General features: G+C 45.6%; 2 protein-coding genes across 12 annotated transcripts in view; both read left to right on the top strand.

Annotated features, from left to right (window-relative positions):
• The window catches only part of SLC45A1 (solute carrier family 45 member 1), a 367,325-nt gene that overhangs the window by 63,853 nt on the left and 277,090 nt on the right, over positions 1–26,382 (top strand). The gene's annotated exons all lie outside the window — the stretch shown is intronic.
• Positions 1–26,382, top strand: part of CAMTA1 (calmodulin binding transcription activator 1) — a 235,628-nt gene that overhangs the window by 77,373 nt on the left and 131,873 nt on the right. For all 10 annotated transcript variants that reach the window (XR_013776769.1, XR_013776770.1, XR_013776771.1 and 7 more), the window contains one exon: positions 1,879–2,014. Coding sequence is in view for 6 of the 10 variants with exons in the window: in XM_079326116.1 (XP_079182242.1) it covers positions 1,879–2,014 (136 nt within the window). In the remaining 4 variants the exon portion in view is untranslated. The remainder of the gene's footprint in view (positions 1–1,878; positions 2,015–26,382) is intronic.

The raw sequence follows: 26,382 nt of genomic DNA, 5'->3' as shown, positions 1-26,382 counted from the left end.
TTTAAATGCCACAGGCTTGTAAAGTAGAGGAAATCCAGAGCTGATCAAGAATTGCAGCCTGTGCTCAGGCTTGTGACTTTGTCCCTCTCATCTGCAAAGGGAAAAAGGAAATCCCCAAATTCAGGCTGAGTGACAAAACCCCCAGAGATTCAGGCTGGAGTCTCATCTGTCACATGCCCTGGGAATCCCTGCCAGGCCTCACCTGCTGCATCTTCCCACACCATCACCTGTGTGCTCAGGGCTGTGCCTGACTGCTGAGGGATGAGCAGGGCACAGCTTTCCTCTCTTCTTTCTTACAGAGGGAAAAATACAGCAGCAGTGTAGATCAGGTTAAAATTGAGTCTCATCTCATGAAGTTATCTTTAAAAACCAGCTGCCTTCTCTGAGCCTTAAAGCAGCTCGATACACTCTTATCAAAATCGAAAACTGCTCCAGAGATCCTTAAGAGATTTTGTTTCATTGGGCTCTATTTTCTATAAATCTTGTTAACTGCTTTGCCAGTGCCCTCTCACTGTGTTCCTTTTTCATTGCAGAAGTAAACCAACAAACCTGGTACCAGCCCTGCAGAGCAGCAGCAAGGCTGCAGAGCTCAGCTCTGTCCTGCCCGTGCCCTCGTGGCACTGGGGGTGAGGGAAGCAGGATTTCCCTGGCATCAGAAGCCTCCATGTCCTTTTGTGAAGAGCCAAGTGTGAGTGCAGAGGCATCAGGCAGAAGATCAGCTTGTGCTGCCTTTTCATGGCCTGTCCTGACCATGGGACACAGCCTGACAGTGCCTGGGGGATCTCTGGTGCTGTGAGAAGGGTTTGAGCTGACACATGCAGTGACTGGGGGTTTGCTGAATAAATATTGAAATGAGATACACAATACCTCCACTGAATTAATGCATTATCTACAATGCTGTCAAACACGTCGTGGCTGTGCTGACACCCAAGTGTTTATTTTCAGGGTGATGTGTAGGAGGAAGAGAGGAGGAGCTGCCTCCTTGAGCCCTTGGGTCCAGGCTGCTGGGACCTGGGGCATAGGAGGAGGTGTAGTTTGGGGGAATGGGGCTTGAGTTTCTGGCCACAAGCAATAAATATTTGTGTGTATATGGAAAAAATGCTCACTGCCTCCTAGCTTGGAGGGTATTTGTTATTTCTCAGCATTACAACAGACTTGCTTTCATTGTGATTTGGCTTAGCAAACAGCTAAATCCCTCTACACCCAAACTACACTGGCTTCTGTCTGCTGGGCATCACCATGCCTTTAAGGATATTTCAAATTGCCATCGTAGTTTTTGAGAGGAAAAAGTTTTCCTGTGTCTTTGAAGTTGAGAAGGTGCTCAGAAGAGAGCAGGTTACTCCCTGTCTAGCACTGATCTAAGCAGTACAGTGAAACCAGTGTATAAGCTTGTGCTTTTATCCTTTCCTTTTTTTTTTTTTTTTTGCTTGTTTATTGTCACTTTAAGCCAATATCCATGTCCTGGCACAGCCTTAGAGGTTGTTGGAATCTCATTCTGCTTATGTCTTAGCAAGAGAAAGAAATTGTAATTAAATAACTACAATCTTTTTCCCCCCTAATTTTTCTTCTAATTTTCAGCATGTAGGAGTCAAAATACGTCCATTAAAATGTTGGCTATTTTATCAGACTTCTCCTTTTTTTTTTTTCTTTAACCTATCACTTCCTGCATTAGGTACAAGATCCTCACAGAAGAGTTTGCAGATCCCAGGCATCACTTCAGCCAAGTAACAGCAACAAAAGGGGAGCATTTATTCAACACCAAATCCTGACTGTTGCTGTTCTGTGGAGCATTTTGCTGGTCTGTGGGACATTGTTCCACAGACACTTTCAGTCTGATTTTGTTGCTTTATGTAACCCAAACCTGTTTCTTGCTTTTAGACCACAGAATGGTTCTATGATCCTGTACAACAGAAAGAAAGTGAAATACAGGAAAGATGGATATTGCTGGAAAAAAAGGAAAGATGGGAAGACCACCAGAGAGGATCACATGAAACTGAAGGTGCAAGGAGTGGAGGTAGGAACATGGTGGGGGTGGCTGTGGGCTGTTCTGGGCTGGGAGGTGATGGCTCCCCAAGACACCTCAACCCAACAAGGAAAAATACTGCTATTTGCTGAATTCCATCTGCTCCCCCTGGCCTGGGTCTTAGTTGCTGGGTGGGATCAAATAACAACTCACCTCATCCCCTGCAATACACTTGTTCTTTATCACTCCTTTGAGCAAGCTGTGAGTGCAGCTTCAGCATCCACCAGTATGGGCTGTGTGACTGTAGAGTGTCTCCAGCTGAGAATCTTCTGGGAGACTCTGTGGTTTTTTAGCAGGCACTGCCCAAGAGCAGCCCAGCAGCTCAGGGTGGGCTGCACAGCTCTCTGTAACCATGGTGGCTAGAATGGGTTCATTTGGAGTCTCACAAATCTCAGCTAGGTTTTGGTAGCAATTGCTGTAATTTCTGTGTGCTGATGGAGTGTTGGTCTTGCAGTATGCAAGGGTAGAATTTCTGTCTCATTTGGCCCAGAATCCATGAGTGTTTTGAGAGAACCTTTGCTCTGCTGATGGTATTCAGGCACTCAGATGCATTCATGCAATTGATTTCACCTGAGGCATTATTTCTGGAATAAACCTGTTTCTTTAAAATATGTGGTTGTTTGACACCACTTTCTTAACCTCCATCTGCATGAGGAGAGAGCTGTTTTGATCACTCTGTTCACTTCTGATATTAAAGGTTTGCACAGGTGTGGATAACAGGTGCATTTATCCAAGTTTTATATTTATTAAATGGCAATTACTTGTTCTGGTAGCAGAAGTCCACCCACAGAGCTGTGCCCAGCTCATTCCTAAGGCAGCAGGGCTGTATTTCCAACCCTGGATACCTAACTCAGGGCCAGGGTGGTCCAAGGCTGTTGAAATGTTTAATTGCAGTGTTCAGCTGTGTCATTTTGGCCCAGGAACATGAGGCTGTTGGGTGTGTGTTTGTGTAGGCTGGGCTGATTTTACAGCTGACAGCCTGTGAGCCTGGCCAGGGTTGGGGTGATTGGGGTGTCCATGACAGGCAGAGCTTCACCTGTGTCTCCAGGCCTGTCTGGAGCTGCCAGGCTGGACTTTGGGCTAAGCTGAGCTTTCCAGCTTCACCCCAGGCCTGCCTTGGCAGATGCTTTGCAAGGCATCCTGTTGGGGTGATGGGCACCCTGTGCTCCCCACGTGCTGCTGGTGGTTGACACTCCCCTGGCATCCCCAAAATCAGCACCAGCAGTGGCAAGGGGAGGAATGCCCAGAATTCTTCTCGTGCTCCAGCTTCCTCCTAGCCCATTTGTCATTCTTACATTCTGTCTGCTCTAATGAGGTTTTGGGGTTTAAAATAGTATTAAATGGATTGCATTATATTACACCAGAGAGGCATAACTTTGTTCCATAATTTTTACATCCAATAACAATGTTTTATTATGACAAGCACAAAAAAAAAAAAAAAAAGTCATCATCACAGAAATGGTGCCTTGTTTTTGTTTTGGGTTTGCAGAGTGTGATTTAATTAACTTCTATAAACTTTCACAGTGCAGAACACCAGACCCTGTGCTGTCCCTTTACCTGTAGGAAGAGATTGTTGATGACCTTTGGCTGCCATATGAGCACATGAGAAAATAAATGGGACTTTCTTGGGATTATTCCAAAGCTGGAGCTATCTAGCTCTTTAGTGCTGACTGCATGGATGTAGTGGTGATCATGTTCAGTTCAAAGAGCCCTGCACTGAACCCATTAATTTCCGTTTTACTGAAGTGTGCCTCCTGGAAAGTAACAAATACAGATGGGCACATTGTGGGAGCTGGAGGAAGCACAGCTTTCAGGGTTTCTCCTTGTGGCTGATCACATTCACCACTCAGGAAAAGTGCTAAACTATTTGCTTTGCCCTTTGGATATACCAGGGCTTAGCCATTCATTCCTACATCCTTCTCCAGCTTGAGAGCCCTTTAGTACCTGATTTTCTATCTTCAGGAAGGTACTTGCACCCTCTCATCCACAGGCAGCACCTGGGTGGTCACTGCCAGTCTCTGTTCTGAATGAAGCAAAGTCTGTTTTCTTGACTTCCAGGTGTTCAGTGGGCAGAATGATGTAGTTATAACCTTGTTAATTAATTACTCAATCAGTACATCATGGTACTTCACAGTGTTTTGGATTTAAGTTTCTGATACCATTCTAAAAGGAAGCAATGTTCTCAACTTGGACACGTAGGCAGCAGATTTAAAATAACAAAAAAAAGGCTTTTTTTCAAATTTGGAGTGATACCGTAGTTAGGCGCATTAGGGTTTAACAGGGCATGAAATAACTGTCTGCCTTGTGGCACTGCCAGATCATCTCAGCAACTCTTGCAGCCAGAAGATAAATAGGGATCATTGTTGCACTGATGGAAAAGTACTTGCAGAGCCGACAGCCAAGAGCATCAATAGCATCCAAACATTGCTCTGGAAATGGCAGCTCGGAGGCAGGGAGGAGGAACAAACTACTGACCAGCCAGTTCTGAACAGGGATTTGTGTTAGAAGATTTAATCATTAATTCCTTCCCAAGTGGCTCCTTTGTCCAAGTTTTGGGTAAATAGGAAAATATGTTTTGAAACAAAAAGTCTACATCAGATCCTGAGGGGTGGTGATGTCTCTCAGAACCATACAGAAGAATTTGGTGAGTGTGGGTGAGGCAGCTAAAGCAAATTTAGGACATAAATAAGGAATAAACTAATTTGACTAGGAATTTAAATAAATATGGATTAAGAGGAATAAACTACTTTACCAAACAGATATTAAATGAAAATGTCCTGAAATCCTCAAGCTGTTGCTTTGGTTAGCATTGCTGTGCAGGAGGGGTTTGGGTATTATTTGGTTAATCTGATCACAGTCCTGTTAGAAAAGGCTGGATAAACCAGAAAGCAGAAGTTAATTTGGCCTTTCCCTTAATGCACCTCTTTGTGCAATTCTTTGTGGAATCTCCAGTCTGTGATCCTTTTTAAAGTTCTAATTAATTAGGATCCCTGGTGATGTGTTCCTAATCAATTCACATAATTAAAAATTTTAACTAATAAATAATAGTAAGGGGAGTGTTGGAATAGCTTTGCCATGATTCTGGATGGTGCTGCTCCACGTTGCAAGAGCCTGGCTCAGCAGATGCATTTCTGCCTTTTCTTGTTGTGTGAACTTTTCCAGGAGAGTGGAACTGCGCCTTCACGTGAATTCGTAGTAAACTGCTGCTAAAATTAAAACGAGGTCATGTTTTTATAGTGAATTTCCCTCTTGTCATCTGTGTTTTGGAAGGTTGACGCTGATCCTGCTGCTCTTTATCCTGTGTTGAGGATATTTTAGTCTCTCCAAACCCCAGTGCCTGAGAAGTGGTTATGGAGAAGGGCTGTCCCAAGGCTGGGGCAGAGCTGTGCCCCTAATCCCACTCCAAGCACCAGAGCTTCTGTATTTGAAATACCTTGATCTCCTGAAGATTGGGTGTTTGTTACCTCAGTACAATATGATAATCTTCATGAATTTCTTTAAAAAAAAAAAAAAAACAACAAAAAAGTAAAACTTGCTTTCAGTCTTATTAAGAGAGAAACCCCCTTGTGGAGATGGAGATGCGAAGTATCAATTTTGTATGCAGGACTTGTATTTAATTAATATCATAACAGTCCCTTAACACTATTGCAGATTAGTCCATGAGGACAGGAATGAAAATTTTAGATTATTCAATTACTGCATAAACCCTGGGACATCACCATCAAACCTTCACACAGGTTTCAGTGGCATTTGGGTTTTGGCAGTGCCTCTGTGCCCACCCTGGGTCACTGGAGTGGGGATGGCATCAGTGGCCTCTGCAGCCTGTGGCCAGACATTTTGCTTTTGGTTAATGCCCAAATAGGCTCCTCTGCATTGTGCCAAATAGCCCACCACGGAATATTGAACTGCAGAGTGGTTTTACATCTCTCTGTTCTGTTGTCATGGGTGAAATCTACTCGGTTGTCACGAGAGCAGCCCTGATCTGGAGAGTGATTCCTTGGGCAGCCTGAGCCAATTCGCTCCAATTCACTTTAATTTACACAGGCTTTGCTCGCCCTCAGAGGTGAGCTGTGTAGTTGGCAAACTAATTAGGATCACATTGTTCAGTCAGTCTGCTTAATGCATTTCAGAGAAACACTGTGGAATGGCTTTGGAGGAGAAAGGAGAGTTGAATGTGAGAGGCTTTCTGGAAACATGGCACACACGTGGGCAGACATTAACACAAACAAGCCGCCCTGAGCAAGGGAGAAACTGCTCACTAGGAGGGGCACTTTTCTGTTCTTCATTATTGCTTCAAACAGCATTGTCCTGACATCTCTCCTGAGATTTGTCTGGTCCCCTTTATAACCATTAACCCCCTGTAGCTCATTAGAGACCATGGAGTCCAAGAGCATCTCCCCACTTTTGCTGTGGTACACTCACCTTTGCAGTGTGCACATCTCCACAGTGGGCACCACAGGCAGCTGCTGGTGCAGGAATGTGGAGGTGTTGACTGCTGATGAGCTGTGGTTGGGATTTATTCCTGTTCCAGCTGGTGTTTATGGCACCTGGAATGCAGGGCTGTGATGGCATCTTAACGATTCCTGTGTTGGAGGCAGTCCTGGGAGATGGGAGCATTGTTTTGCCATTTCTGAAGGGGAGTATGGATTATTGTTAAATCCAGAATGGATCTCCTGGGAGTCTCTTCAGAAGGGAACATACATATCAATAATCCTTTTGTATATCAGGGTCCTGATGTATTCTCCTGCAGTAACATAAAGTCACAGCAAACTCTCTTGAGTTTTGGCTTCTTTTCCTATTACCCTGTACCTGTCCCAAAGATTTTTTTTTTTCTTTACAAGACCCATAACATTCCTAATCCTTTAATTGTCATGGCTTATTTAACTTCATCAGTATCTGGGTGTCTCAGAATGAAGGTTCAGCTGAGGTCAGGGCCTTGGGGGATACTCTGGCTTGCAGGTGCCCCATAGGCAAGTTCTGCCCAAGTCAAGGGCAAACCACCATCCCTGCAGTGCATGGCAACAGGTTTGCAGCAGTGCTCAGGTAATTGCTTTGTAATTGACTGCATCACCGTTTTTTCCCCTGTTTAATAAATAGCGTGAATAAAGCTGAGCCACATGTGGTAGGGTTATAATTCAAATCCCATTCACTGAAGTCTGAGCATTTTTCATTTAGGATGTAAAAAGACAGTTTCGATGTAAATGATTCCAAAAAGATCTCTGCGGACTAATGACATTAACATCAGGCTAGATTGGAATTGTTGAGTAATTGGTGCTGCAGCTACACCCTGTGCTGAGGGGAGAGAGGGAACTGGGGACCTACAGTAGTGGAAGTGTCCCTGCACATGGCAGGGTGTCCTTGAAGTCCCTTCCAATCCAGACCATTCTGTGATGGGTCTCTGGGGATGTCAGTTTGCAGAATCCTCTGCTGATAAGGAATCATGCCTGCAAAGCAGTGCTGGACATCATACTGCTTTTTGCATCCCCAAAACAAAACAGTGAAACAAAAACTTTAATAAATATAAGAACACTTTTAGTCATCCTTATGAAAGACAGCATTAGAACAAGCACACAGACACAAAACACACTCACAGACCCCCGCACCCCTCTGAAATGTGAGGCTTCTGTAGCCTCACTGGCTGCATGGCACAAACATGCATTGACATTTATATTGACTATTTCAGTTTAGAGAAATTTGAAATTAAATCTATTTTCTGCCAGCTCTGTAGGAAAATCCATTTACGAAAACAAAATCCAATAGGAGATCTAAAGATCGGTGGCCAGAAATGAAATATATTGAGAATAAAATATATGGAGATTGGATTGCTGGCTCTGTGATGTGGGTTTAACATGCTGGGAACTGGGGTGGGAATGGCAGGGTACTGGTCTATCCCTGGGTTTACAATGTAGATGAGACAGTTTACACCAAAACAAAATAAACATCGGTGCTTTTTGGGCCAGAACTGGTGGTCAGCATTTATCTTTTTGACCACACAGTTTCTTTCTGTGCCTTTATGAACAACTACGAGCTCCAGACGATGTCTGTCCCTGGAGGTGGTGCCTGGAGAGGGGTCAGTGGGAGCCGTGCTGCGAAGAGAATCTGTGCCATTCCTCACAAGATTAAGAGGTTTCCTGGTTCTGAAGGGATCCCTGTGCTTGCACGGAGGATCCAGATGCTGGAGCAGCATGTGCCTTGTAATCTTGTAATTGCATTGTGGGCTGTGACGGAGATAAGAGCTTCCATGAGAAGTGAGGAGCCTCGATGGCTCTGCCTTCCCTGCCTGGCTTTTAGTGAGAGCCTCTTTATTTATTTATTTCACTGTGTGTTGGGCAGGAAGGCAAACCTCATTTGCTGTATTGTTGCTAATTCTGCGTGCGTCAGGGGTGCATTAAACATTTTAATTTCCTGAGTTCCTGTTGGAAAGTAGGATATTGCTTGCCAAGGTGTGCATGGGGAGGGGGAGCAGGGAGAGCAGAGTCTTATTTGAGGGTGCTGGATTTCCTAAACACAATCTGGTGTTGTCCCCAGCAGGCAACACAGACATAGAACCTGGCAAGGGGAGATTTTAGAGTGTGGAAATATCTGGGATGTTTGGATGGCCACCCCTTCGTAGGATGTTATTTACTTCCCTTTTTTTAGGCAAGGGGTAAGGATTAATTACATGGTGTTTGGACACTTTTTGGACATAAAAAGCATTAATTTCCCACTAGTACCCTGGGGTGAAGTGAGAGGGAGACGTGATGAAGAGGAGCAGGGACAGGCTTGGCAGTGCCAGCAGGAAGGGGTTCTGACCCAGGAATTAGTGTGAAGGGGTTCTGACCCAGGGATTAGTGTGAAGCAGGAGCTGTGCTGCGAATCTTGCTGTGTCTGCTGCAGGTCGGGTTGAAGTTGCCGGGGCAGACGGTGCCACTGTGTCAGCGCTACAGCGGGGAAGCCCGAGTGACCCTCTTGGCAATATCAGGAACGCATAAAGTGTGAATTATTGTATTGCGAGGAGAAAAACTGTTTCTCTACTCTCTGCTTGTCCTAACACCATCACAGACGTTGACTTACACGTAGCAGTTGCCTCGTCTTTGCAGAATACCTTTTCCTTGGAGCGGTGGGATAACGCGTTCGTCCGCTCCGGTGTTCCCATCTTTCTGCTGCCATCGCGTGGCTGCCGAGGATCAGCAGCGGGACAGACCCGCTGCCATCCCGGGGATTCCCGGGGATCATCACTGTGCTCCGTGCGGGACAGACCCGCTGCCATCCCGGGGATCAGCAGCGGGGACAGACCCGCTGCCATCCCGGGGATCATCACTGTTCTGCGTTCGGGACAGACCCCGCTGCCATCCCGGGGCTGCCGGCAGCACAGCCCTCGGCCCGGACCCCCAACCCTTCTGCTGCCCCCCTCTCAGTGTTGTGCTGATGCTCTCCCCGCAGCTGGAGTCCCTCTGTTCTCCACGGACACAGCTGGACGCAGCCCCACGCAGCAGGGAGGGCTCCATGTCCATCTCTAGCTGCAGCGCTTGGCAGAGCTGCTCTTGATTTCATGTTCGGCTGAGTTATCAGAATAGGGTACAGTAACTCTGAACTGTTCTAAGGTGAAGAGTTCAGGCATCCAAATCAATCAGTAAAGATTGTGCGAAGCCTGGGGGCTGTTTTGGGCTTGTCTCAGTGCCTGCAGGGGGATGTGCTGGTGCTGGCAGGGCTGGGTGTCCCTTTGCTCCGGCCAGCGCTGGCCCCTGAGCCCCCACCCCGGCATTGCCCCTGCACGCCCCTCTGGACAGCTCCACGCTGCTGCAGTGTCCCCTTGTCACTTGCCACGACAAATATGTGGTGTTTTTCCATTAAAAGTCCCCATGCTCCAGAGGACTGCAGCGTCTTAGAGCACTATAAATATATTTGTGGAGATTCTGCTTTCTTCTGACCCCAGACATTCTCTGATGGGCTGTGTGGGCGTTTCTGTTGATGGTTACACTTTCCCTGCAGTTTTTGTGTGCTTGTTGCCATGAAGAAGTTTGGAATAAAAGCAGGATGAGGTGACACCAGCATGCTGGAGCACTGTGAGGAGGATTTGCAGCACCTGTGACTGCTGCACTGCCTATTCCTCCTACTGTGCTTCCTTCTGAGCTTGCATGATGGGAGCAATGGCTTGGTCCTTCCATGTCCTTCTGTTGGTCAGGCTCACTGTTGTCCTTGCAGGCAGGTTTCCATTGTGTGTGTAATGTCCTCCCATAGTGAGGACAGTTTATTTTAGCATTTTCCTACTAAAAGGAAGCATGTCTTTGAGCTTAAAAAGGTGAAATGCCAATTCTTTTCCTGCCTTCTGCATGCTTCCCTTCATGTCTTTGAAGAAGAGACGTGGTTAGACTTAAGTGTCTCTTTAATCACTCCTTGTTGGATTATAAAAAGTGCATTTATAATGACAAAAACATGATCAACTTTTGTGTGTTAAATCATGAACTTTGCTGTGAACATTTGCTGAGGTTTCTGCCCCTTGCTCCAAGCTTGGTGGTCCAGACCCACCATCCTACACTGTCTCCATTCTTAGGGCAGGCAGAGGGAGCTCCCAGACCCCAAAAGCCCTTCCAGCCTTGTCTATCCCACATTTGAATTAACACTTCTTGAACTATCATATGTGTAACATACACAGAAGGGTTTCAATCACAAATGCAAAATCTAAAGGTTTATTAATGGCTGGAAGGAACTGGAATTTAATATTTGCCTGTTGTCTTGTCATTTCTCAGTATTGAGAAGCCCAGCCTCATGGGGATGATTCTATATATAGCAACTTTATTTGAATAGACAGCATAGCTTCAAAGTAAATATTAATTCCATTATGCTATTAACAGTTATTTATCATGACAGAAAGCCATAAAGTTATTTTACTGGAATATAGCCAGCAAATTGCATCTCCTAGATGAAATACAGCATATGTTGAATTTTAGCAGCAATTACCCAACATACTTTATACATGTTGGGTGTCCAACATGCTCCAACATAAGCCATGCTCAGGCTTGTATGGAAAATCCTTTGCAGCCATCATGGAGCCACAATGATGTGTTGGCTGGAGATGATTTTTTCTAAAAGATGTTGTTCATTTATAGTTGATCACTGAAAGGATGGATTTTCTCCTGCTGTTGCAATAAGTGTGTGTCCCTAGCAGAGGTGGAGGCCACTGGGGAGTGTGTGCATGGGGTTATAGTGCCTGTGCCAGCAGCTTCAACGTGCCCTTGTTTGATCTGTGGATCAATGCACATGCACAAGGAACCCTGCAGAAGGGGGGGACACTTCCAGCACTGCAGCATCCTGAGGACACAGCGATGGAGCCACTGCTGTGACAGGGCACAGGATGTTGCACAATAGTACAAATTTCACTGAGTTTATGAAGGCTATCACTGACTGCAGCCTTTGGTGGGGACTGACCTTCAGCATAGATTAGATCTTCCATTTTATAGCAGAAAACAATATCAGGGAAACATTAAGGCTCATCAGCAGTTGGATGCACTTGTGCTAGCAGAACTGTGAAGGCTGTCTGCCAAAGATTATTGACTTCTTGTTGTCTTTTATCCACAAAAATAACTCTTCTTATATATAACCTATGAGAGCTGTGCAGTGGCTGCTATTAGAGGAAAACCCCGATAGAGTATTGAATAAAATAGTTTTAAAGAATTTTAGGTTTAGTTTCTTTAATCACTGAGAAATGTCAGCACCAAGTGCACCAAGTGTTGCTCTAACAGAAGAACATAGAGTTCATTGTATCACATTTGTAAATAGTTTATGTATTTTTGTGAGAACTGGAGAGAGAAAAAAGCTCATTTAATCAGAATTGTCTGTAAGATCAACTAGATTGCCTGCAATAGCAGGAAGATTAAAATCGTGAGGTTGGCATTGCAGAACTTTTCAGATATCAAAGGATTGGCTCAGCGTGCAACCACCCAGTGTTTGACTTGTAAAAACATCCTTGAAATTGCTCAACTCTTGATTAAACGAACAAAATCTGAAGTGGATTGGGGATAGGTCGTGATTTTAACATTAGATTATCAAAATCAAAGAAAAATGTTTAACTGTTGTTGAAAATCCATGGTGGGAGGAAAACCCCCAAGCACGAGATCGTTGGCTGTAATATTCCTTGATATCCTTGATATTCTGTAAGCAGGAGGATGCATTAATTAGAATACAGATTGCAAGGTCAAGAGGAGTAGCTGGGATTGATGCCTTGAGAGGATACCTACAAGAAGAGCTAGACAGTGTAAAGGAATAAAATAGGTATTTATTAAAAGGCCTTCAAAGGATACACCCAAGATGGACAGTGGGTCATGAGTTTTCACACTTTTATAAGTTTTGGCCCATTTACATATTGGGGTTAATTGTCCAATTTCAGCTCCAGGTTATGGAGTCCCATCCTCCCAGATTGCTCTCCTCAATTCACTGTTGGCACTTTTTGGGCCCAAAGTTGGTTCTTGGGCTGCAAAAGGTTTGTTTTGTCAGACTAAACTGTGAGGAGAACTTGCTAACACTCTATATGAAGTTTAGAGTTACCTACTAATGCAGCACAGAATCTGGATAATATGAAAGCTAAAACTTAAGGTACCAGAATCATCTGGCCTGCACAGCACACATTGGAAAATCCCACCTACTGATGTCTGAATTGAGTTGTTGTGCCTTTATCTTCCACAAAGATGTTGGTCATGATGTAAAGATAGGCAAAGGTGGAGAGCTTGCTCCAGGCTTGGGAATGATGCTCCAAGGAGTTGATCACTTGTACTGCTCAAACATTTTGTGTAGGGCCATGCTGGTTCTCTCCCCTTTCTTTTAGGAGCCCACAGCTGGATGTCTTCCCCCCACAGAGAGTGCCATGACAGGTTCCTCCAAGCCCTGCAGAGTCTAGGACAGGTGTCCCTCTCTGCTGGGCAGGTGACAACTGGGGTTGGACCAACAACTGATGGGATGGAAGTGTGGTTGAATCATTGAGCCAATTCCCAGCCCAGATGACAAGGGGCTGTGTGACAGGCTGTGCTTCAACATGAGTGTGGTTGGTACAAACAAGCCCAGATGCCCTGGACATGGGGACAAGGCAGGGGAGAACTGGGGTGTCAGAGGCCACTGACAGATGGCCTTTGTTGGGAGCACAGGTCTGAGCTGGCACAGCTGGGGACTTCAGTGCCAGCCAGGACATGAATCAAGGCCATGCCCTCTCCAGTTCCCTCTGCAAGATGCTCTCAGAAACAGAACCTGAATTTTAATGTGTGTTTATAAAATGCTTCTGGTGTCATCAAATGACAGGCAGATCAGTTCTCCACTTTCCACTGTGCCACATCATATTTTACCTTGTATTTCTGATTAGGGTAGTTCTGCCTCTTCTCTTGTGTGAGTTGTTTTAAAACAACATTTTTGTGGCTCTTTCCAGAAGACTACAGATGTTTCCTCCAGCTGCTACTGCTGAAAACCTTCCTATGTTCTGATAATGCCCTTCCCCTTCCAGTGGCTCCCCTTGAACCACTGATGCTCTCAGCACCCTCTTTGTCTGCCATCCTAATTCTGTCACCTTCTCTTTAGAACCCATTGGTGGCATCTTGGCCCTTTTTGCATCTGTTTCAAGATCCTCTTCTAAAGTTTTCTGAGTTTTGCCTTGTTGACATGTTCTTGTCCTGATTTCACCCTTATTTCTCTAGTTCCCTTCATCCCTTCCAAATCTGTCTCCTTGTCCATCATCTCTTGTCTCTCCAGCCCTGTCCATCAGAGGTTGTATCCAAGGTATTTCTCCCTCTGTCCTTTTTCATCTTGCCTGTACTTGCTGCATGTTCTTTGGGACACACAGTGGGCCTTGGTGTTTTTCAGTGAGTACCACGTGCTTCTGCATGGTGTATGAATGATTAATTGTGATGATGTAAAATGTAGGGCACAGTGTGTTTTTTGACAGGAGCTACATTGCTGTTGAGGATGCATTTTGCTTCCAGTGATGTAAATGTCTTTCACCAAATAAAAGAGTGTCTAGGACCTTCACGAAAGTCTTATTTTTATTGCATGAGGCTCAGGGTAACAAGCAAGACCTTGAAATGCTTCATCTGTATGGGCAAAGCATTTTTGTTTTTGTAAATAAACAGAAATGCCTCTGTACTTCTGACTCTGGAATTTGGGATTTTCCTCTTCCAGATATTTTAGGAACTTGTTAAGAAATGAGCTCTTAGGAGTGCACAGTCGTTCTCTGATCTTCACAATTTGGGGGTCATAATCCAAATTATTAATCAGATAACCATTACACATTGGGTCTGCCTTGACTTTGGGTCATCAAAACATTGTAAAAAGCATGGATGAGTCCCAAGTGAAGAATCACAAAACCTTCCCCTCTCTCAATACTCCAGTGCCTAAGTGAAGTGTTTTCTATCCAGGCTCTTGGAGGAGCATCCTTATTTCATGAATGACTTGAGGGAGAGGAGCAATCCCCACCAGGAAGCCATCAAGAAAGTGGATTTTATTATATTTTGCCAGTAAAAAAAAAATGCAGCACAGTTAATATTTCTCCAAGTCCTGTGGGATCTTGCTGACTAATGTGAAATGACAGTTGTCACAATATTCTGTATAAATACCCGTCTAGTTGCAGGTGTCTGTTCTATTTTTAATGTGATCCCACATTTCTTGCTGTGAGGGAGAAGGGAATGATCGATGGACCCTGCACCTATGTTTGTCATTTATGTTCTTCTGTTGTTTCTATGAATTCCAGGGTTTTAATGCACTTGCTGGCCTACCATGGTAATGGTTATTCATGTGATTTCACTGCCAAGTTTGGATGAGGTGGTGCTGAGCTGATGGCTCATGGTGACTTCAGTGGGGGAAGTGAGGGATTCAGCCAGCATGGCAGAGATGATGGCTAGGGAGAGTAAAACTTGAGGAAAAAAACCCCAGATATAAATAAATGAGGAGGATTTGTAATGTCTGGAGTGAACAGGTCCTACCTGTCATGGTTTGATAAATTTCAGGCTGTTTCTTTAGTTACAGTTTGCTTTTTCTGAGCCATATGAAGCAAACATCCTCAGGTCACTGGTATTTTTCCATGTGGGTAACTCGAGCCATTCCTTTGTTAATTTACATATATACATATCTGTTTGTAGCCAGACATAGATTTACACTGCTACAGCTTACACACATTCAGTGAATTATTCATGAGGAACATTTTGAATTTTGATTCATCAGCATCTTGCTTCATGCAGGCTATAGATGCACCTCTGTCCTCAGAGCTGGGAAAGTTTGTCTCAGCATGGGACACATCTGCTTCCCCCAACTCTGGCAGGGGCTTCTTCTGAGCATGGCCAAGGGGAAGCACCTGCTGCCTTTGTTCTCCCATCAACCCAGCAGAGCACGGGTGCTGTGCACCCATCAAAATCACATCCTGCTCCCATGGCAACTCCTGATTTCTGCAGGCAAAGTCCCAGCACCAGTGCTCCCAGTCTGACCCCTGTAGCACTGTCCCACTGACTGCTGGAAGGTGCTGTTTGATGAATGGCCACACCATGCCAGGTTTTGGCAGCCTCAGACAGCCTTTTGCTTTTGAATAAAGCATTTCTGTAGCCTGCTCAAAAATCTTCCAGTGGTGTTTACATTTTAATAGGCACTGCTGTAGAATGGAACATATTTTTATTGCATACATTTATCAGCTGGAGCAAAAACCGAGTGCCTGGGTACAGCTTTGCAGGGAATTCACTCTTCTAAGTAATCAGTACATAAGACTATTTAGGAGAAAATACGTAGAATTTTAACTTGTCAGAAAACCATGCTGTGCCTGCTTTTGATTGCCAATATACATCATCGGAAAGAAATTCTATTTAAAAATAGAATTTTCAGCAATGTCAGCATGGAGTAAAATGAGTGGGAAGTAAAAAGTCACATTTCTTTGTTTCAAGCCTAAAGAGAGACCTTTAATATTGTTGTTTTAAAAACCAAAATTAAGAAAAGTGTGTAAGCTTTGAGAATATTTGTTCCAACATTTACAGTTTGGACAAATACTCTCAGAGGCTGGTTCACCTCCATGGGTGCCCTCCTGGCAGTTTGGTACTGGGGGGGTCTGGCAGGGCAGGCAGTGTTGCCCAGTGAAGCAGTTTTGGTGTGATTCCTGCTTTTTGGTGGGAGCACCTGCCTGAAGAGGTGGTTTGCAGTCAGAGGGCAGCTCCTGTGCCATGGCAGGAGCAGTGGGGCTGCCAGTCCCCTCCCTGGTACAGGATGTGCAGCACAGGGCAATGGCCACGTGCCACATGGTACAGAGTGAACAGCCAGATTCCCCAGGGAAGCCTCTGCATCCTCTCCTGACCTTCTCAGGAGGCAGCTCCTTCAAACCTTGGATGCAGGTTAAAAATATACCAAGTAAAACATTACTTGGTGTTGGTTGAAAAGCAGCTACTGCTGATGGGAGCAGCAGGACAGGCTGAGGGCAGGGATGCTGTACCTTCCCCTCTCCACAGGCAGCTCCTGCTGCTGGTGGGGCACAGCTGAATTTCAGAGCTTGAATTTCTTCCTTGCAGGCTGTAGGAAATGGCTCTGGAGGCAGTGACACATCAGCACTTGTCATCAGGCAGCATCTGGAGTGCCAGTGAGAGCTGCTCTCCAACCAGGACATGGCATGGCATGATTTAGGAGGAAGCTTGGCTTTGGCAATCTGCAGGCAATTTGGGCTGATGGATCTGCTCACTGGAGCTGATGCAGGTCTGCTCAGGACAAACAGCTTTGTCTGCAGAGCTCCTGCTTGGGAACATTTCAGCAGTGGTTGGATGGGAAATGCAGTGGTGATGGATGGGCAGTGTCCCACCAGCCATGGGTTGCTTTAAAAACTTAATCAGATGCTTAAAAAAGTTATTCAGGTACTTTAAAAAGTTAAACTAAAGATTTGTTTTGGGTGTAGGTTATTGAATCATTAGTCAGACCCTGTTTTCAGTTGGAAAAAGGGAATGCTGATGAATCTAATGCTCTCAAATCAATTTCTTTTAAAACAAATTGACTTGATGTTTTGCTTAGCGTGACAATCTGCAAGCAGCAAACACCTATTGGCACATTTACCAAAGAAAAGCATGGATTAAATTGTAGTTAAAATAGAAGTTAATTTTCAATACACAGCAATTCCAAACTGTTTCAGTTGTCCATGTTGATTTTCCCCTCTCGTTGCCTGTGGGAACGTTTCTCCTTTTCCAAATGCAGACAAGGCCCCAGGTCCCCTGGTGGAGGAGGAAGGCTCAAAAAGTCACAAAGGAGGAAAACTCAGAAGTCACAAAGGGAGAAGGGAAGGAAAGAAGCTCAACATGCAGCTCCCTTGGTGTCCCTGGCTGGTCCCTGCTGCAGTTCCAGCACCTTGGGTGCATGGCTCACCACCTGGAGCCCAAGTACTGCCTGCAGAGACCTAGACTTGAAAAGACATTGAATTAGGGAATGGTAGGAAATAAAAGTGTAACTTAATGGGGGTTTAAAACACCAATTTGTTTTGACCTCAGCTAATTGACCTCTCAATAAGCCATTTCCTTCCTGAAGACACAGTGACATTTTCAGTGCTGTAGAGCATTAAAGATGGAGAGTTGGCAGCAGCCAACTGGGATGTGCTCAGAACAGCTGAGGGGTCCTTCTGCCCTTCTCTCCTCACCAGAATGATCCACAGGTGTTACCTGCTGGCACTGGGGCAGTTTGGTCAGTGTCCAGCAGCTCCTCCACACCATGATCTATCATGGCTGTCCCTGCCTGGGTGTCCTGCCTTCTCTAGGGAATAAATAAAGCTCTGAAAGGGATAACTGTGGTTTCTCACACAGCAAAGTGAAGATAAAACACAGTAGTGATAACAGAAGTGGTTATTATAATCTGTGTGCTCTGTAAAATGGGAAGGGACTTTTGATTATTGAGGTTAAGAAGTCTCAGTGTCACTGCTAATGATTGTAGTGTCACAGGAATTCCTTCTTGCACTACTTTCCCTTTTTTTATTCTGCATTTCTGAGTGTTTTTCACATGCTCCATCTGCTTCATGGCCTTTTGGATGGTATCTTCCCACTTTGGTAGGGCTAATCCATCAAGTTCCAGAGTGTCATGTTATTAAGGCTGTGAGATGCCCTTTGAGCCTGGCAGTGCTGGCCCTGCTGGCTGAACCTGCATCACGTGCCAAGAGCCCTGTGGATCTGTTTCTTTTCATCTCTCTCACTGCTAAAATATTGTCCTGTGGATATCAGATGAAAAGGGTACAACCCTATTTCTTCAAAGATCAACCAATCTAGCCCAGAGGCATAATAAAATTCCAAACTTTGCTTTTAGGAATCATCTTTTGTAAGTAATATTTTTCAGAGTTAAGTGGTAGGTACACAGCTGAGAAATAAAATACCAAGGCTTTGTGCCTTGGAGCTGTGTAGGGTTTGTGTTGTGGCTGTGGCTTGGTTTCATTAAGAGTTACATGATGTAAAAAGTGTCTTCTGTTGTAAGGAAGGTGCTTCAGCACTGACTTAGTCCAATCCTGCTGCTGCTTCTCTAGTAACAAGAAGTGGTGTGCAGGCTGCCCACAAAAACCTTCAAACATTTGGCCTGAAGCTCTTGGCCTCGGTGGAGAAGCTTTCAAGTCGTTCACACGAATCTCAAGAACTCTGAAATACCTGGATTTGTTCTTAGAGCTGAAGTAAGGGCACTGGAGAGCTCCTGGTCAGCAGGATCAGCTTGATCATGCAGGCCCTGACCCCAAACATCTTGGTCCATGAACATCCTGGATGGGAATTCCTGCACAGGGCAGGGAATACAGAGCTGCTGGACCAGAGCCTAGTCTTGTTCAGCTTGTTGGGTAAATGGAGAAAGCCTCACTTCAGGTTCCAGCAGTAAGACTCTGCTGGTTTCATGCACAAAAGGGGTTGTCTGTTGCTAAAGCAGACTCTTGCTGTCTGCCCTGTGGCTCTTGTGCAATCAGCAGCTGTGTTCATGGGGAGGTTTTACAGCCACGTGGTGTCAGACAACAAATCCAGGCTGCCATGCAAACCTGGTCATTAAAATTCTGTGCTTTTGCCTGTTAATGGTACCACAGAATAATGATAATTATACGAAGCATCATTTAACATCATTGCCAGTGTGCTCTTTGTTTATTTATACACATTTGTGTTCCCATTCAGCAGAACCCAGGCTCTGAAAAGCTCCCAGTAAGAGGAGTGTCCCATGGCTATCACTCCATTATCACTGCAAGGATTGCCATTCATCTTTTACACCTTGGAGCATTTCCTGAGTTGCCCAAGGGACCCTCTGTTTCTTTTAATTTCTTGGTTCACCCTTGTGCTACAGCAGGAACAGTTCCCAGAGATAATGCCTGCCATTACTCTCTCCTTCCCTGGAATCCTTTGAAAGTTCATTAAACTTCTTTCAGACATAAATTCAAAGTGCTGAAAATTCCTGGAGTTTAGCGTGGGGCTAATATGAAAGGTTTTTCCATTCCTGATCAGATGATCTGACTTTGTTTTAGCAAAACAATTTGGATGGCCAAAGCAGGGCTTCTGTTAGGAGGGCACTGGGTTCAGAAAACGTGTTGGCTGCCAGCACTGTGTCATTGTTCCAGAGTCAGTCACATTGGATGCAGCACACCACAGAGGCAATGCCAGCAGCTCCCTCTGGATTTTGGTGGGAGAATTCTGCAGGTTTTTTATCTGTATCTACAGTGCAAATGTTAAATCACTGTTTTGAATTTGTCTAAGTAAAGTGGTTGGGTACTTGAGTCACTGATGTGAATTCCCACCCTGCTTGTAGCTCTGATTCCCAATTTGCATTTATTTTTTGCTGGTGCCTGCTCCTGTCGTTCTTGGGTAAAAACCTAAATATCCTAAACATTTAGGACTTTATAAATCGTAGAGATGTATATGTAGAATTTAACCTGTCTCTACTATGAATTTCAATTGATATTTACTGGTAAGCCACATTAAGGAGGATCAAACCCAGTCATGCTCCTGTGAGTTCTGTGGGATGCAGGAGCCTTTGGTGGTTTCTCTGCATGGGGTTGAAACTGTGTTAAACAAGGTACGACCTTGGAAGTAAATGTGTCTGTTATCTGGAAGTCATGACAGCAGATAGTAAAAATAGACTATATTTTATTGTACAAGGAGTCAGGGCATGACATGCTGTTCATAATTAGTCATAAACTTATCTCTGCCCGACTACTTTTTATGATGTTTTTATTTTTTATTGATATAATCATACTTATGCTGATCATTCCTCGGAGGCAGTAGTGGGCTCACTCCAATGGAAGTGTCTCTTATTTTTCCAGTGGGATCTTCCTGGGTTCTCTTGGGCTGGGCAGTTTGTAGCAGTGTCATGGCTGTTGTTTGAGCTCATTTTCCTCAGTGTTCACCTGAAGCTGGAATAAAAACAATAGCATGTTCTTTGCTCCAGTGAAGAGGGGAGTATGTGACCTTGGCTGTCTTGTTCTGGGTGAGATGTGGGAAATAGTGGTGAAAAATCTGGGTAAAGAGAGAGGCCGGGCAGGTGAGCCATGAAACTTTTCCATTTCATCTTCACTTTGCAGGCTGGCTGTGCTCTCCTGGCACAGGCATCCTCAAAAGTGCCCTGCAACACTGAAATCACTTTGCAAACTTTTTGCTGTACCTGCAGGAGACCTTGGACTATAAAATAGCATTTTATTATCTGCATAACGCTGGACTCTTGCAGTAATGCCAATGTCAGAAAGATTGTTAATAAATAATGAGCAGCAGAATGAGCCAAGGGTTGACCTTTTGTGGAGCACCATCTGTCACTGGAGCAGCACTTGATCTTTCTTTCCAGCGCTGATTTCTTTTTCCATCCCCCTTGGGGGATATTGTAGGTTTCACACTTTATTAATAGCTTTTGTCTGACTTGTAACAACTCTTGTAAAATTGAGAGGTTCCCGACTTTCATGGGAGACAAATATTTGGGGAACTAAATCATCGATGTTTGTGGAAGTGCCAGTGACTATAAACAATCCTGCTCAAGCCAACAGGATGTGGCTAAGGAGACACACAGTGCTTGTGTGTGCTTGGAAACATCCCCAGATCCCATGAGGTGGAAGAGCATCCCTGGGATGCTGGATCATAACCTGGATTTATAGGTGCTGTGTTTGCCACTTTCTATACTGTTTGAAAATGGGAAGATTAAGAAGGGGGGGGGAAATCCAGGGAAAAAGTTTGCTGAGTATTTTAAGCAAGGGCTTGCTTGTGTGCTCTATAGAAGCCAATCCAGCACACAGCAGGAGGCTGCCTGCAGGTGAGCAAATAAGTCACAGCAAGCACATGCTCTGGTCACTGTGGGGTAAGCATTGTGTCTGTCTGGTCACCTGCTTTGGGAGGAAATTACCAGAAGATAAATGCCCCAGGTTTTCAGGCTGTTCATAAATAAGTACCTGTGAAAAGCACACAGGCTAGGGTGTAAGTGGCCTGCTGGACAATGCCCTTCCAGTTTGCTTCCACCCCCCTCTGGGGCACCAGTGCCATCAGCTGAAGGAAATGATAATCAAATGTGATCTCTGCAACATTTCCTTCCTCACTTCTTTGTTATTCCAAAGCCTTGAATCATAGAAACCAGATGCAGGGAGAATCTATCAGGTGATTCCTCCTGCTGCTGGAGCCAAAGGTGGATTATACCCTGGGGTGTGTTCCCTAATGTTGTGCAGAACCTCCAATGTTCCAAATGATGAAACTTCCATCACTGGGCCAGGAGGTGAGTCTGACACATGATAAATCATCCTGCCACTGAGACTTCTCTGATGTTCTGCCTGAGCTGAGGAAGAGTTTTCTTTTTTCTTCCTACTGTAAATTTCCTGCAGTCTATGTGAGTCCTAGTCCCAATGTCTGATGGTTTCTTCTCTTTCCAGGCACATCCTCCTTCCACCCACACAGGGCCCAGCTCTGGCAGGGTGGCTGGTGGGTTGTTTTGTTGGTTTTTTTTTTCGTCCTCCGTATCGGTTATTTTGAAGATAACTCAGATTTGGCTCATTTTAGCTTCTGCATACTGACTCAGCTGGAGAGGAGTTTCTAGCATGACTCCCTACATATCTGAAACTTTAAATGGAAGGATTTACTATCTCAGTGCCTTGCTGAGTCCTATTTCAGAAGCATCTTCTGCTTTGACGTGGCTGCAGTTTGGATGCAAATCATTCCCCTTCCCACTCGTTAGCACAGGCTGATGGTTGTAATTATATTTGTAATGTTAGAAACAGAGTCCAATAGCTCTGGTTGAAGAGTCTTCCCTGAGTGACATTCCTTCAGAATTATTTACCTTTTGGGCAGCACAGTGTGGTTAAATATAAAAGTATATGAAACCAGACAGTTTGAAACCAGGGCTGTGCTCAGCTCTCTTGATGCAGGGAGAGCATGGGGTCCCTCCAGGTGAGACAGGGGTCCCTGGCCCCACTGTCTGGTTCCTTTCCCTTACTGCACCAGGGTTTGTATTTCCAGGAGTTATTTTTGGTCCCAACTTCACATCAGTACCCCTCCAGTTTATGTGAAAAGTGACCTTTGCCTGCATCCTCCTGCTCCTGTCCTCCCTGCACAGTCTCCCTCCCTTGAGAATACACTGACAGAACCTTTCTGCATTCCCTGTCACTCTGGAGTAATCTAATAGCTGAAAAGACAGAAAATGTAGAACTTTCCTACTTTGTCTGTACTGGCCATTGGCAGTTTAATTTGGTTATCCACAATTTTTCTCATGGAACTGCTGCTCATCAAGATGAGCCACAACCTCCTCCTGAGCTGCAGAAACAGCTTTATTTGATTCAAAATATGTGGAAAGATAAAACTTGAAAGTCAATTGACTTAAATGTAGAAAAAAATGCAGTCTGGTTATTATGGTGTATGCTAAATTTTAATAGCATTTAGAAAGTGTTTTGTGGGGTAGAAAGAAGCAGCATACCCATCAAAGCTCAGCTGTGTTCTGGTTTATAGTGTAGAACACTTTGCTGCTGCCATCCAAAGGCTTTAAAATGTAATAAGGCTCAGTTGAACCCAAGGGTTCCAGGATGTCTGTAAAGGCACACATACACACAGAGTGGAATAACAGATTCCAGTGCAGAGCAGGTGGGATGGAGGCAGAGATGCTTTTCATGGAAAAGCCTCTTGGAATTTGTGTTTCGTAGAAAATTATCTACTAATGCTTACAACTACCTAACAAGTGACATATTTAAAAATTTCAAAGGCTTGGAGTATCTGTAATGTATTATGCTTCATCTGTTAAAAAAACCCCATAATAATTGCAGTAATGTACAAATCTATTTTTAAATATGCTGAAAAATCAATGAGAAGGTGCAGTTCTTTGGTTAAAAAAGTAAACCCAAAGAGTGAGTTATTGCACGAGTTTGACATCCTGGTTGTTGCTTCTGACTCGAGCAAGCACTGTCACAGCTGATGCCTAGTTTTCATCTGTAATTTTGTTTTTCATTGTCTTTCTTTTGTAGAGATTCTGGGCTTTCTTGTACAGATTTATAGGCCTTTCATCTTTATACAGTAATAATATGTTGTTATGCACTTTCTGCAAACTACTGCAGAGAATGAAGCCCATAAGTCTCTCCCTGGGTTCATTCAGGTCTTCTGTCCTGTTACTGAATGCATGACTTTCTGGGAATTCTACCAGAAAGACTTTCTGGGAATTCTCCAGTCACTTCCCCCATCGTGGTTCCCACTGAGAAGTGGCTGTCAACCACTTGGGTGCTTTCCTTTTTTAATTTGGGCAAAGATACAGATGGCAGATACCAGGGGAGTGGAATAAAAAGGTTACACAGCCAGTGGTGCCAGGAGTTCCAAGTAAAGATGGTAAACAGTAAAACATGTTGACTGGCATCAACGGAATTAGATGCTAGAGATGAGATACTTTGGCATATTTGTTGCAGCATCATTCATTAAAATGTAAATTATAATTGTGTAGATAAATCATGTTTCTCATAGATCTCATTCTCTGCCAGTGGAATAGCTACAGTGTGGAAGGTTGTTTATGATTTTGGATAATGCCTTCAGGAGTTCCTGATGCATTGTGCAAAAGCCTTTCACCTTCTTCCAGTGCATCTTGTGCACTGGAACAGGAACAGGGATGGATCCAGTATGGTAATGGCTCTATTTCATGTCTGCCAGTGGATAACTCCCCCTGATTAAATACAGAATGTGTTTCTGTGAATATTTGTTTACCAATGCATTCTGAGGATCCTCCCTCACACACCCACACACATGTTGGACCCCACAGGAGTGGCTGAGGAGGAGACACAGGTAAGAGCTGCTTGTCCTTCAGCTCCTCTGAGGTCTGGCTGGGATAACCTGTGCGTGGTGAGGAGCAGAATTAATCCTCATTTCTGAGCAGCAACGCTGCCTTTGTTCAAGCTGGCAGTGAAACACAACTCCTGCAGTTGTACAAATGCCCCATCAATAGTGTGGTGGCTCATTGCCTTGGCCCCGGCGCGTGCAATCTCCATTATTTGCACTGCTGGCAAAGGCAGTATTTCCAGCAGATCTGCACTACTCCATTTAGCTGGGAATAATGATTTATTCCCCCCTTGCCATCGGACATCCTCTGCTTCCCCGGCTAATAACGAGCCTGGCTGTGAGGAGGAGCACGGGAGGGACGAGTGTGCATGAGGAGGGGACAGAGGGATGGCTCTGTGAGGAGGGGACAGAGGGATGGCTCTGTGAGGAGGGGACAGAGGGATGGCTCTGTGAGGAGGGGACAGAGGGATGGCTCTGCTGTGAGGAGGGGACAGAGGGGATGGCTCTGTGAGGAGGGGACAGAGGGGATGGCTCTGCTGTGAGGAGGGGACAGAGGGATGGCTCTGTGAGGAGGGGACAGAGGGATGGCTCTGTGTGAGGGGGGGACAGAGGGGATGGCTCTGCTGTGAGGAGGGGACAGAGGGATGGCTCTGTGAGGAGGGGACAGAGGGATGGCTCTGCTGTGAGGAGGGGACAGAGGGATGGCTCTGTGAGGAGGGGACAGAGGGATGGCTCTGCTGTGAGGAGGGGACAGAGGGATGGCTCTGTGAGGAGGGGACAGAGGGATGGCTCTGCTGTGAGGAGGGGACAGAGGGATGGCTCTGCTGTGAGGAGGGGGACAGAGGGGATGGCTCTGCTGTGAGGAGGGGACAGAGGGATAGCTCTGTGAGGAGGGGACAGAGGGGATGGCTGTGCTGTGAGGAGGGGACAGAGGGTTGGCTCTGCTGTGAGGAGGGGACAGAGGGATGGCTCTGTGAGGAGGGGACAGAGGGATGGCTCTGCTGTGAGGAGGGGGACAGAGGGGATGGCTCTGCTGTGAGGAGGGGACAGAGGGATAGCTCTGTGAGGAGGGGACAGAGGGGATGGCTGTGCTGTGAGGAGGGGACAGAGGGATGGCTCTGTGAGGAGGGGACAGAGGGATGGCTCTGCTGTGAGGAGGGGACAGAGGGATGGCTCTGTGTGAGGAGGGGACAGAGGGATGGCTCTGCTGTGAGGAGGGGACAGAGGGATGGCTCTGTGTGAGGAGGGGACAGAGGGATGGCTCTGTGTGAGGGGGGGACAGAGGGGATGGCTCTGCTGTGAGGAGGGGACAGAGGGATGGCTCTGTGAGGGGGGGACACAGGGATGGCTCTGTGAGGGGGGGACAGAGGGATGGCTCTGCTGTGAGCAGGGGCAGCACACCCGAGAGGGGCAGGGCAGGCTCCCAGCCCCCGGCGGATGGCATTAAAGCACGTGTGTTCCTTACAGCCACGTTCCTTGGAGTGAGTTATCAGCTCCATGGACATTGCTAGAGCAGCTTGATTTCTGAGCAGTCTGGCACCCAGAACAGTGCTGTGGGTGGGAGATCATGTCTCAGTGCTTCCACTTTGGGACAACACTACCCCTTCCTTGGACCTTTGGGGCTTCCTCTTTCTTTCTTTGCTTTCTTTCTTTTTTCTTTCTTTGCTTCCTTGCTTTCTTTTGGCTGGTGGTGGGGCCTGAGCAGACATGGCATGTCTTGCCTCGGAGCATCAGTGCTTCTCATCTCCTCCCAGGGATCCCCTGCCCTGCACTCCCTCCCCACCAGTGTAACCTCCAGACTGTTCTTTGTGCAGATGAGAGAGACAATGACTTGCTGGCAGGTGAGCACAGGGACGTTTTTGTGGCTTTGTTTGTTGTTGAGGTGTAGAGATGGCATTAAATTTCTCAGACTCAGCACTTCTGGCATTTACAGTAACCTGCTGAGAAGAAAGGCAAGCTGCTGGTCAGTCACTAAGGAGGGCACAGGCCAGTTGCAGGCAGGGCAGCTTTTCCAGCTCTCAGGAATCCCTGAATGTCTGCTGCTGGTGGCAGAAGGAACCAGATCCAGGAGACCTCATGCTGCTGGGTGTCTCTGCCTTTCTGACTCCCCCCAGAGAGCTCACATGTGTGCTGATGGATGAAGTGCCTGCACATGGTCAGTGGGTAAGG

Source organism: Erithacus rubecula, assembly GCF_903797595.1.
Source record: "Erithacus rubecula genome assembly, chromosome: 24".
NCBI lineage: Eukaryota > Metazoa > Chordata > Aves > Passeriformes > Muscicapidae > Erithacus > Erithacus rubecula.
The sequence above is the reverse complement of the archived record's forward strand: the minus strand, read 5'-3'. Positions and strand labels throughout refer to the sequence as shown.